General features: G+C 44.3%; 1 protein-coding gene across 1 annotated transcript in view; it reads left to right on the top strand.

Annotated features, from left to right (window-relative positions):
* Positions 1-14176, top strand: part of HMCN1 (hemicentin 1) — a 655003-nt gene that overhangs the window by 513134 nt on the left and 127693 nt on the right. Inside the window, 2 exon segments of the mRNA XM_044300627.1 lie at positions 5882-6013; positions 7423-7613. Coding sequence (XP_044156562.1) covers positions 5882-6013; positions 7423-7613 — 323 coding nt within the window.

Below are 14176 nucleotides of genomic sequence, written 5' to 3'. Positions count from 1 at the left end.
CCATATACCCTTTTTTGTGGTGGAATGGGAATACAGTGTATTCAGTACATTAAACAACATATTTAAAGTGCCTTTGTTCATCCGCTTTCCCCTGGTTGAGTCGAGAAGTCTGGGGCAATCCAGGCCTTGTTCATTTTTATAAGAGTCAACCTGTCAGCATTTTTAGATGATAAGCGGATACGCTTATCTGTTGTGATGCCAGGGCAGGCCAGCACCTCCAAGGCGTAGAGCGCCAGTTTGTGCCATGTGTCCAGCTTGGACACCCAGTAGTTGTAAGGCACTAAGGGATCACTGAGGATGCTCACACGGTCTGCTACATACTCCTTCACCACCTTCCAAAATGTTTCCCTCCTTGTGACACTAGGCCGTGCATCAGGGTGAGGGTGCCGGCGGGGTGTCATAAAACTGTCCCAGGCCTTGAAGAGAGTTGCCCTGCCTCTGTTGGAACATCTGTGTGTTCCCCTTGTCTCCCCTCCTCGGTTGGCAAAGGAACAAGGACCTTCTGGTATTGCACCGTTTTGCTCGTCCTCTCCTACTGGGGAATGAGAGATGAGAAGTTCTTTTTGTAGCGGGGGTCGATAAGGGTGAACACCCATTAATCGGTGTTGCTTAAAATGTGTATATGGCGCGGGTCGCGAGAAAGGCAGCCTACTATGAAGTCAGCCATGTGTGTCAGAGTACCAATAGGCAAGACTTCGCTGTCATCATCAGGAGGATCACTTTCAATCTCCTCATCCTCTTTCCCCTCTTCTGCCCACCCATGCTGAACAGATGGAATTAAACTTCCATTAGTCCTACCCTCTGTAGCGGAGGCTCCTGCTCATGCGCCTCCTCTTCATCGTCCAATTCGCTCTGAGATGACGGACAGAGGGTGGTCTGGTTATCACCCTGTGTAACGTCTTCTTCCCCCATTTTCACCTCTTCCACATGCAAAGCGTCATCCTTAATTGTGAGCAGCGAGCATTTGAGTAGACACAGAAGTGGGATGGTGACACTGATAATAGCGTTATCGCCGCTCGCATCTGTGTTGATTCCTCAAAGTTTCTTAAAACCTCAAAGATGTCAGACATCCATGCCCACACCTCGCTTCTGATTAGTGGAAGCAGACTGGAAAGCCAACGACCATGTTGCAGCTGGTATTCCCCTACTGCTCTCTGCTGCTCACAAAGCCTGCCCAACATGTGGAACGTGGAGTTCCAGCGCGTGCTCGCAGATGGCAGTTTCAAGCGCTGCTGCAGTGTTGATAGACCGGCTGAAGCTATTGACGACTTGCGGAAATGGGAAACCTTCACCAGTAGCTCAGGCAAATTGACGTAGGTTTTGAGAAACCGCTGAACCACTAAGTTTAAGATGTGGGCTAGGCATGTAATGTGCGTGAGCTTGCTGAACTCCAATGCCGCCACCAAGTTACGGCCATTATCAAATACAACCATGCCTTGTTGTAGGTTGAGTGGCGAGAGCCACAGCTCAGTCTGGTCCCTTATCCCCTGCAACAGCTCTGCGGCGGTGTGCTGTTTGTCCCCTAAGCATATCAGCTTCAGCCTGTTGACGCTTCCCAACTGTAGTGCTACACTACTTCCAGCTACCAGCTGATGGCTGACTGGTGCTACACGCGGGTAATTCGGAGGTGGAAGTGGAGGAGGAGGCGGAGAAGCAGAAGTGGGGGTTGGAGCCACTAACATAGGTGCTGGCAGAAACCCTGATGGAATTAGGGCCCGTAATCCTGGTGTTGGTAGCACCTGTGTCATCCCTGGGGCCAAATGCACTTGTCCATGTGTCCATGGTTAAGTGGAACTTCCCAGTAAATGCGTTGGTGAGGGCGCGTTTTGGTGTAAGGCGGGTATGGCACACATCAAAAAATAGTGGCGACTGGGGTCAGTGTACTGCGGGACGGCCGCTGACATCAGGCTGCGAAAGGCCTCAGTGTCCACAAGATTTCCATGGCCAGTAATTTTGAAAGGTGTGCATTTAGTTCTATGGCCTGTGGGTGGGTGGCTGGGTATTTGCGCTTGTGTTCAAATGCCTGGGGTAATGACATTTGGACGCAGTGCTGGGACAGGGAAGTGGATGTGGTCGCTGATGGTGCTTGCAAAGGTCCAGGTTCAGGGCGAGAGGCATCCTCGCCTGCGCCTTCGACAGGGGATTGGCCAGCGCGTACCATAGGGGAAAAGTGGTGTGACCCGCAGACACAGATTGTGGACCCAGGAGTTTGTCCCACTTATTATTACGGTGCTTGGATGCCATGTGGCGGATCATGCTGGTGGTGATGAGGTTGCTAGTGTTCATGCCCCGGCTCATTTTGGTGTGGTACAGGTTGCAAACTACTATTCTTTTGTCATCCGCACTTTCCTCAAAAAGCGCCATACTGCGGAACACCTACCCCTTGGCAAGGGAGATTTACGCAAGGTTGTGCTCCGTGGAACAGTTGTGGGCCTGTTTGGTGTGGCCCGCCTTCTCTCTTTTGCCACCCCACTGCAAGACTATTGCGGTGCTGCAGATTGTTCCCCTTCTGTATTGCTGTCCTCGCTCGGCTTTCTACCTTCCCAGGTTGGGTCAGTGACCTCATCGTCCACCACCTCCTCTTCCACTTCCTCACTCTGATCATCCTCTTGATTTGTTGACCTAACCACAACCTCAGTGATTGACAACTGTGTCTCATCCTCTTCATCAATCTCTTGAGACAGTAATTGCAGTTGACTCATTGGCAACTGTGTCTCATCATCATCCACATCATTAAACACTAATTGCCATTCCCCACCATCATGTTCTTGTGACTGTGGATGCTCAAGAGGTTGGGAATCAAGGCACGAGATGTCCCTCTTCAAGCGTGCTTGGCGAGAGGGCCAAATCAAGTAATGACAATGAAAAGAGCTCCTAGGAATTTCCGAGTGTGGGATCACTTGTTTAGCCAGACTCTCCATGGTGGGAGGAAGGAGGATCAGGGAGAGGATTCTGTTAACCAGACTCTTGGTTACGGAGACTGGACTTGGTGGAAGACAGGGTGGACTTAACCGACTGGAAGCATTATCTGCTGCAATCCAACCGACCACCTGGTCAAACTGGTCTGACTTCAAGAGTTTTGTCCTGCGACGCCCTGCAAACTGGCACATAAAGCTAGGTATCGTGGATGATTGTTTTTCTTGTGCTCTGGCAGTAGGCACAGTTTCACCTCGCCCAGGGCTGCAGCCTCTGCGTGAACCATCAGCATCACTGCCACTTCTCTGTCCCTTACTGTTCGCCTTGCGCATATTAAATGTTACATGCACGCTTAGGCCTCTTTCACACTTGCGTTGTCCGGATCCGGCGTGTACTCCACTTGCCGGAATTACACGCCGGATCCGGAAAAACGCAAGTGTACTGAAAGCATTTGAAGACGGATCTGTCTTCAAAATGCTTTCAGTGTTACTATGGCACCCAGGACGCTATTAAAGTCCTGGTTGCCATAGTAGTAGTGGGGAGCGGGGGAGCGGTATACTTACAGTCCGTGCGGCTCCCGGGGCGCTCCAGAATGACGTCAGAGCGCCCCATGCGCATGGATCATGTGATCCATGCGATCACGTCATCCATGCGCTTGGGGCGCCCTGACGTCACTCTGGAGCGCCCCGGGAGCCGCACGGATGGTAAGTATGCTGCTCCCCGCTCCCCACTTCACTTTACCATGGCTGCCAGGACTTTAGCGTCCCGGTAGCCATGGTAACCATTGAGAAAAAGCTAAATGTCGCATCCGACAATGCGCCCAAACGAAATTTAGCTTAAGGCCGGATCTGGATCAATGCCTTTCAATGGGCATTCATTCCGGATCCGGCCTTGCGGCAAGTGTTCCGGATTTTTGGCCGGAGCAAAAAGCGCAGCATGCTGCGCTATTTGCTGCGGCCAAAAAACGTTCCGTTCCGGAACGGAAGACATCCTGATGCATCCTGAACGGATTTCTCTCCATTCAGAATGCATTAGGATAAAACTGATCAGGATTCTTCCGGCATAGAGCCCCGACGACGTAACTCTATGCCGGAAGAAGAGAACGCAGATGTGAAAGAGCCCTTAACAAACAAGATGTGGCACGGATGTCACAGTTCACAGCAAGCACAGTATGGAAAAAGCAAAATAGATTTCAATTATATTTCTCCAATCTTTGGCCCTGACACACACAAGGTATTGGACAGATGTCACTAGTCACTGCAGACACCCTCTATATGAAAATGATTTAAAATGATGGAAAAAATATATTAATTTTAACTTATATTTCTCCAATCTCTGGCCCTTACACACAGAAGGTATTGGACAGATGTCACTAGTTACTGCAGACACCCTCTATATGAAAATTATTTAAAATGGTGCAAAAAATAAAGTATTTTTCAGTGATATTTCTCCAATATCTGGTCCTGACTCACAGAAGGTATTGGACAGATGTCACTAGTCACTGCAGAAACCCTCTATATGAAAATTACTGAAAATGATTGAAAAAATATATGAATTTTAACTTATATTTTCCCAATCTCCGGCCCTGACACACAGAAGGTATTGGACAGATGTCACTAGTCACTTCAGAAACCCTCTATATGAAAATTACTGAAAATGATTGAAAAAATATATTAATTTTAACTTATATTTCTCCAATTTCTGGTCCTGACACACCGAAAGGTATTGGACAGATGTCAGTAGTCACTGCAGACACCCTCTATATAAAAAGTATTGAAAATGCTGGGGAAATAAAATTGTACTATATCTATGAAATACTGCCAGCCTGCCACCACACACAATAGTCCTTAAAATTGCTATCAGTGAATTGATTGCGATCAGACTCCCTACACCCTCTGTCCCTTCCGAAGCGCAGCTCTCCCTGACTACATATGAGCCGAACATGCGTCATCGGGTGCTATATAGCACCCAATGACTTGTTCCGGCCACCCAGTCACTGTAATGGCAGTAGCCAACATGGCTACTGGCATTACAGCGAGGGCAGTACTTACTTGCACATTTATTGGCTGCATAGCAGCCTGTGAAATGTGCAGGCAGGAGATTCGAGCATGGCGCTCAAGCACATGCGGCACTCGGCTGAGTACCGCCATGTGCCGAGCATAGCGATGCTCGAGCCTAACAGCAGTTCGGCTGAGCATGCTCGCTCAACACTACATGTGACTGATGAACGTGACATCACACGGCCTAGGGGAATCTTTGAGAAGGTCGTGGCATTACTGAGAGCGCTGCTGCCTTCTCAAACAGCTAATCAGCAAGGGTTGGAACCCCATCAATCAGATACTGATGACCTATCCAGAGGATAGGTCATCAGTAAAAAAAAAAACTGTTAGAAAAACCCTTTAAATGTATAAAGCACAAGTTTTACTAAATCTTTTCACAATACAATACAATACATATGTAAATCAATTCTGCTCAGCTCCTTCTGCTCCATTACCTGCTGCCTGCAAATTTCATTGCATTTCTTGTCGTTTAAAGGTGTTATTCAGAATTAGAAAAATGCTTCTGCCCATTTTTCAGAATTATTGTCAATATTGTCCACGGGCTATGTATAATTTTGCAGTTCCACGACTTACTCTTGAATTAGGATAAGGTTTAATAACAGACACATTCCATGGACAGACATGGGGGTCTGTTTAAAAAAAAAAAAAAAAAAAAAACATATCAGGGGCCATTTATTAAGTCTTAAGTCCCTCTGTACTAATGGAGGAAGCTCCAAAGTTATGTATGTAAGTTTGGCGCATCCTCCAGTAGGACGTGCAACAGACTTAAATCTACACCAGCACCCTTTAGTCATACAATGTCACCATGTGAGACAACATAGCTGCTTGTGTGATGGGACTGCAAGAGGCATCAAAACTAAATGTAAAAACATGCATTCTATGATATACCATTTTTTTTCCTATAGCACAACCTGGAAATAACCTTATGAATGATTTGGTAATTGAAAGGATTCTAAAAGAGCAAGATGGTGCATATACCTGCATAGCAGAAAACACGGTGTCATCAGTCAACACTACAGTATTTGTGTTTGTGAGAGGTAATCTCACATTTTTATTAAATGTATGCTATATTTTTACAGGGCTCAGCAACAATAGACATTATCACAAATTGAAAGCAATAAGCTAACTAAGGCTACTTTCACACTCACGTTTGGTGCGGATCCGTTCAGATAATACAACCGCATGCATCCATTCAGAACGGATCCGTTTGTATTATTTTTAACATAGCCAAAACAGATCCATCTTGAACACCATTGAAAATCAATGGGGGACAGATCCGTTTTCTATTGTGCCAGATTGTGTCAGTGAAAACGGATCCATTTGGCTCAGTTTTGTCAGATGGACATCAAAATGCTGCTTGCAGCGTTTTGCTGTCCGCCTCCAAAGTGGAATGGAGGCGGAACAGAGCCAAACTGAGCCAAACTGATGCCTTCTGAGCGGATCCTTAGCTATTAAGAATGCATTAAGGGCACTGATCTGTTTTGGACCGCTTCTGAGATCCCTGAACGAATCTCACAAATGGAAACCGAAACCAGTGTGAAAGTAGCCAACCATAGTACTAACCCCGGTTCTGCTGAAAATCAGGGACTAGTAGAAATTTCACTGGGACATATGGGACGAGACATTGCACCACGGTGTTGCCACAAGCTAGAAATGTCCACTGGAACTTTAGAGAGTTGGCACAAAATATATACAGTATTTGATCAATTTAAACTGATGTGCATAAAAGAGATTATATTTATCAGTTATATTCGTATTTGGGTGGATGTGGCAAGAAGTAGAAAGTATTGCAACAACACGATCATCAGTAGGGTAAAACTAACCTGTCTCACGACGGTCTAACCCCAGTAGCAGTAAGTAGTCACATAGCTGTGAAGGGGTGCATCCAGAGAGATTGGACTTATCAAAAACAAGTTTGGCTTAAGGCTCATGCACACAAACATGTTTTTTGTCAGTGTCTGTTTTTTTTTGCAGCCCGTAGGTGGAACCATTCATTCACGGAAAGTGTACATTCCTTATCCGTATGAAAGCAAGTCCATTCCACAAAAAAATAAAACATATCCTTGTCTTGTCTATTTTGCGGAAAAGAACAGGCATTGCTACAATGGATCCGCAAAAAAAAGGATGTAACACAGACATCATCTGTTCTTTGCGGACTGCAAAATACATATGGTCGCATGAATAAGCCCATATGCTGATTTTTGTGCCAATTTTGTGTTTTTAGGATGTCAATTTTTTTTTTACAACTGCAGCACGATCTGACTATGGTATTTTTTCAAGCATTTTTCCAATACACTGTTCTATAGGGAGAAAAAAAAACATAAAAAATTTGAACAAAAGAAAATGTCACAAAAAACGGTAACACGAAAATGTAAAAAAAAAATCGCACATGACTCTTTTTACAGATATATCTGTTTATTACTTTGTATATTTTTTATTTACTTAGAGTCTCCTGTTCTTATTGGGCCCCACCATGTTAATCTGACTGTGCCTTTGGGTGGCAATATTATTTTAAACTGCATAGTAAAAGGAAATCCAATTCCTAAAATTCAGTGGAACAAGAAAGGGCATGATATTCTGTATAATAAACGGTTTAAGCAGTTCAACAACGGCTCATTAGCAATTTATAACTCTAAGGTAAGCAAGCTGTAATCTAAGGAACAAATACGTTTATAATGTATAGGTGAGGACTATAGCTGTTCCTACATTTTGTATATGATACATAAATGTCACTGTATGGCCGAATGCACACGGCCGTGGAACCGCGGCCTGGATTCCTGCTGAGAGCAGGAGCGCACGGCGTCATTGGTTGCTATGACGCCGTGCGCTCCCTGCTGCTGCCACAGTACAGTAACACACTGGTATAGATCATACCAGTGTATTACTGTATTGCGGCGGCAGCAGGAAGCGCACGGCGTCATAGCAACCAATGACGCCGTGCGCTCCTGCTCTCAGCAGGAATCTAGGCCGCGGTTCCACAGACCGCTCACGGCCGTGAAAAATGGCCGTGTGCATTCGGCCTATGTCTAAAGATCTTACACTACTCTTCTGCTCCCCACACTGATTAACCCAAGCTCTGTTTGGTAAAGCATAAAATGACAATACTGGTTTGCACCAGTCCAGCTTGGAGGAAAAGGACTGCTTCTGAGGTTTCTTCCTCAGCCTGGAATGCAGCTAGAGTTGTGTTCTTTGTCTTGTTTTAAAGCTAAGAATATTGGTTGTGACGTGACCTGAACTGCAGCAGGTTGAACTGGGAGTTTCATATGCTGTACTTGCAGCTTTCAGTTTATCCCCCTCCAGGCTGAATAATCAGCATGGAAGGAGAGGAAGAAGCTCACAGACCTTCATCCTGCCCCTGTAAAGGTTTAGACATGTTAGGAATAAAGCCTCAAAAATAATGTTGAAACCAATTTTCATCCCCCCAAAGCACAATAGAAGGTATTTAATACATTATATGTACCCCAAAATGGTTCTTATAAAAACTATGCGTGCAAAATACATGGTCTCATAAAACTACACTGAACAAAAAATAAAAGTTATGACTGCTTGAACACAGAGGGCATGTTATAGAGGAGAACACGCTTAGCACACTGATAGTTTGTGGGAAATTATTTAATAAAAGGTATAAAGCTACTTTCACACTGGCGGCAGCAGGTTCCGACAGGCTGTTCCGGCAGGGGAACAGCCTGACGGATCCATGCTAATGCTAGCCCACAGTTTCGTCGGAAGTCCGCTCCGGCCCCATTCGCTATAATGGGGGGCAGGCCAGACACAAATCGTAGCATGCTGTTTCCCTGCTGGAGCAGCCTGCCGAACCCTGCTGCTACCAGTGTGAAAGTAGCATGAGTTTACACAATTAAATCTCCGGTCTTAAGGCCTCTTTCACACTACCGTTTTATTTATTTTTTTCGTTTTGTGGGCCGTTTTTTGCGTTACTTATACGGTACAAATATATGGAACTATTCATTTCAATGGTTCTGAAAAAAAAAAAAAACGTAATGTACTCCGTATGCATTCCGTTTCCGTATTTTCCGTTTTTCCTTTCCATTGAAAGATAGAACATGTCCTATTATTGCCCACAAATCAGTTTCGTGGCTCCATTCAAGTCAATGGGTCCGCAAAAAAATGGAACACATACGGAAATGCATCCGTATTTCTTCCGTATCCATTCCGTTTTTGCGGAACCATCTATTGAAAATGTTATGCCCGGCCCAATTTTTGTAATTACTGTATACTGTATGTGCCATACGGAAAAATGGAACGGAAACGGAAACAAAAAATGAAACAACGGATCCAAAACACTGAAATAGCCATACGGTAGTGTGAAAGAGGCCTAAGACTGTAAGGCACATTATCTGCTCAATGATCACTAACGAGCACTTGTAGTAACGCTTAGCAATGATATGGCATTGTAATACTGCTGCAAAATATCTGATGAATGAGCATCCGCTTGTCCATCAAACAATTCAAATCTTTGGATTTAAAAATGATTGTTTGTCGCAGCAGATCATGATTAGACAGCACAGTTTGCTACCGGCAAACAATGATTTAGTATAGGGAAGAGCTGTAATAGCAGCGGTCTCCTCTGCTGGTGAGCAGGCGATTGCCGGGAAGGAACACTTCCCTCCCGACAATCGCCTGGCTGATCTGGCTGTTTAATACAGTCTTTAACCCTTTCATGACCAAGGGTCATTGATGCCCCAGTGTCCAGGTCAAAATTTGCAAATCTGACATGCGTCACTTTATGTGGTAATAGCTTTGGAACACTTTTATTTATCCAAGCCATTCTGAGATTTTCACCTTTATTTATGAAAAAATCCCAAATTTATAAACAAAATGAAAAATTCACAATATTCAAAATTTCAATTTCTCTGCTTCTAAGGCCTCTTTCACACGGGCGTCATATTTTTGGCCTGGATAAAGTGCGGGTGCATTGCGGGAACATGCGCGATTTTTCTGCGTAAGTGCAAAACATTGTAATGCGTTTTGCACTCGCGTGAGAAAAATCAGCATGTTTGGTACCCAAACCCGAACTTCTTCACACAAGTTCAGGCTTGGGATCGCTGTTCTGTAGATTGCATTATTTCCCCTTACAACATGGTTATAAGGGAAAATAATAGCATTCTGTATACAGAATGTATAGTACAATAGCGCTGGAGAGGTTAAAAAATAAATAAATAATTTAACTCACCTTAATCCACTTGCTCGCGTAGCCGACATCTCTCCTGTCTCTTTCTTTGCTGATTGTTGTCAAGGACCTGTGGTGACGTCACTCCTGTCATCACATAGTCCGTCACATGATCTTTTACCATGGTGATGGATCATGTGATGGATCATGTGATGACCGGAGTGACGTCACCACAGGTCCATGACTACAATCAGCAAAGAAAGAGACAGGAGAGATGCCGGCTACGCGAGCAAGTGGATTAAGGTGAGTTACATTTTTATTTTTTAACCCCTTCAGCGCTATTTTACTATGCATTTTGTATTCAGAATGCTATTATTTTCCCTTATAACCATGTTGTAAGGGAAAATAATAATGATCGGATCTCTATCCCGATCGTCTCCTAGCAACCGCGCGTAAAAATCACACCGCCTCCGCACTTGCTTGCGGATGCTTGCGATTTTCATGCAACCCCATTCACTTCTATGGGGCCTGCATTGCGTGGATTATCGCACCTCAACGCACAACATAGAGCTTGCTGCGATTTTCACGCAACGCATAAGTGATGCGTGAAAATCGCCGCTCGTGTGCACAGCCCCATAGAAATGAATGGGTCAGGATTCAGTGCGGGTGCAATGCGTTCACATCACGCATTGCACCCGTGCAGAATACTCGCCCGTGTGAAAGGGGCCTAAAACAGAAAGTCATACCTAATAAAATATTTATTACTTAACATTCCCCATATGTCTACTTTATGTTGGCATCATTTTGGAAATGTAATTTAATTTTTTAGGACGTTAGAAGGCTTAGAAGTTTAGAAGCAATTCTTAAAATTTTAAAGAAAATTTCCAAAACCCACTTTTTAAGGACCAGTTCAGGTCTGAAGTCACTTTGTGGGGCTTACATAGTGGAACCCCCCCATAAATGACCCCATTGTAGAAACTGCACCCCTCAAGTTACTCAAAACTGATTTTACAAACTTTGTTAACCCTTTAGGTGTTCCACAAGAATTTAAGGAAAATGGAGATGAAATTTCTAAATTTCACTTTTTGGGCAGATTTTCCATTTTCTTAAATTTTTTTCTTTAACACATTGAGGGTTAACAGCCAAACAATACTCAACATTTATTACCCAGATTCTGAGATTTACAGAAACACCCCACATTTGGTCGTAAACTGATGTAGGGGCACACGGCAGGGCGCAGAAGGAAAGGAACGCCATATGGTTTTTTGAAGGCAGATTTTGCAAAACTGGTTTTAGATGTCATCTCCCATTTAAAGCCCCCCTGATGCACCCCTATAGTAGAAACTCCCAAAAAGTGACCCTATTTTGGAAACTAGGGGATAAGGTGCCAGTTTTATTGGTATTATTTTGGGGTACATATGATTTTTAATTTCTCTATATTAAGTTTTTTGTGAGGCAAGGTAACTGAAAAATGGCACAGTTTTTTTTACACGATTCATCTGACAGGGTAGATCATGTGCTATTTTTTATAGAGCAGGTTGTTACGAACGCAATGATATCAAATATGTCTACTTTCTTTGTTTGTTTGTTTCAGTTTTACATAATAATTTATTTTTCAAAATTGCTTTATGTTTTTGTGTGTCCATTTCTGAATGCCATATGTTTTATATTTTTTTGCTGATCGTCTTGTGCAGGGGCTCTTTTTTTGCAGAAAGAGTTGAGGTTTTTATTGGTACCATTTTTGGGTACATAGGATTTTTTGATCTTTCATTATTACACTTTATGGGGCAAGGTGACCAAAAAATTGTCTGTTTTGGAACAGTTTTTATTTATTTATTTTTACAGCGTTTATCTGAGTGGTTAGGTCATGTGACAGTTTTATAGAGCAGATCGTTACGGACGTGGTAATACCTAATATGTATACTTTTTATTATTTATTTAAGTTTTGGTGTCCGCCTGGCCGTGCAGAGCCAAACGGATCCGTCTTGACTTACAATGCAAGTCAATGGGGACGGATCTGTTTGACGTTGACACAATATGGTGCAATTGCAAACGGATCCGTCCTCCATTGACTTTCAATGTAAAGTCAGGAGTCCCTATTAATATACCATAGAATCAGAGTTTTCTCCAATCTGATGGTATATTTTAACTTGAAGCGTCCCCATCACCATGGGAACTCCTCTATGTTAGAATATACCATCGGATTTGAGTTACATCGTGAAAACTCATATCCGACAGTATATGAGGCGTTCCCATGCTGATGGGGACGTTTCAAGTTAGAATACACTAAGAACTGTGAACATGACTGCCCCCTGCTGCCTGGCAGCACCCGATCTCTTACAGGGGGCTGTGATCCGCACAATTAACCCCTCAGGTGCCGCACCTGAAGGGGTTAATTGTGCGTATCATAGCCCCCTGTAAGAGATCGGGTGCTGCCAGGCAGCAGGGGGCAGACCCCCCTCCCTCCCTCTATTGTATTAATATCATTGGTGGCCAGTGTGCGGCCCCCCCCTCCCTCTATTGTATTATCATTGGTGGCCAGTGTGCGGCCCCCCCCGCCCCCCCTCCCTCTATTGTATTAATATCATCGGTGGCACAGTGTGCGGCCCCCCTCCCTCTATTGTATTTATATCATTGGTGGCACAGTGTACGGCCTCCCCTCTCCCCCCCCCCGATCATTGGTGGCAGCGGAGATTTCCGATCGGAGTCCCAGTTTAATCGCTGAGGCTCCGATCGGTAACCATGGCAACCAGGACTCTACTGCAGTCCTGGTTGCCATGGTTACTTATCAATTTTAGAAGCATCACACTTATCTGCTGCGCTGTCTGTAACCGGCCGGGAGCTCCAACTGGTAAGTGACAGATCATTAAGCAATGCGCCGCACAGACCTGTCACTTACCAGTAGGAGGAGCTCCCGGCCGGTTACAGACAGCGCAGCAGATAAGTGTGATGCTTCTAAAATTGATAAGTAACCATGGCAACCAGGACTGCAGTAGAGTCCTGGTTGCCATGGTTACCGATCGGAGCCTCAGCGATTAAACTGGGACTCCGATCGGATATCTCCGCTGCCATCAATGATCGGGGGGGGGGGGGGGAGAGGGGAGGCCGCACACTGTGCCACCAATGATATTAATACAATAGAGGGAGGGAGGGGGGTCTGCCCCCTGCTACCTGGCAGCCCTGATCTCTTACAGGGGGCTATGATACGCACAATTAACTCCTTCTGGTGCGGCACCTGAGGGGTTAATTGTGCGGATCACAGTCCCCTGTAAGAGAGCGGGTACTGCCAGGCAGCAGGGGGCAGTCATGTACACAGTTCGTAGTATATTCTAACTTGAAGCGTCCCCATCACTATGGGAACGCCTCTGTGTTAGAATATACTGTCGGAACTGAGTTTTCACGAAGTGAAAACTCAGCTCTGAAAAAGCTTTTATGCAGACGGATCTTCGGATCCGTCTGTATGAAAGTAACCCACGGCCACGGATCACAGACGTGGATGCCAATCTTGTGTACATTCGTGTTCTTTCACGGACCCATTGACTTGAATGGGTCCGTGAACCGTTGTCCGTCAAAAAAAATAGGACAGGTCATATTTTTTTGCGGCAATACATAATGTATCTTTTTTTTGTTTATGTAAGTTTTACACAATAATTTCATTTTTGAAACAAAAAAAATCATGTTTTAATGTCTCCATAGTCTCCATAGTCTGTCTTAGTTTTTGGTAGGATATGATTTATGCAGGATGAGATGACGGCTTGATTGGCACTATTTTGGGGTGCGTATGAATTTTTGATCGCTTGCTATTATACTTTTTGTTATGTAAGGTGAAAAATTGCTTTTTTTACACTGTTTTTTTTTTTTTTTTTACGGTGTTCACCTGAGGGGTTAGGTCATATGGTATTTTTATAGAGCTGGTCGTTATGGACGTGGCAATGCCTAATATGTATACTTTTTTTTATTTATTTAAGTTTCACACAATAATATCATATTTGAAAAATAAATAAATCATGTTTTAGTGTCTCCATATTCTGAGAGCCATAGTTTTTTCAGTTTTTGGATGATTAGCTTAGGT

Source organism: Bufo gargarizans, chromosome 7, assembly GCF_014858855.1.
Source record: "Bufo gargarizans isolate SCDJY-AF-19 chromosome 7, ASM1485885v1, whole genome shotgun sequence".
Classification (NCBI taxonomy): Eukaryota; Metazoa; Chordata; class Amphibia; order Anura; family Bufonidae; genus Bufo; species Bufo gargarizans.
Note: the sequence above shows the minus strand (reverse complement) of the source record. Positions and strands in the feature narration are given on the sequence as shown.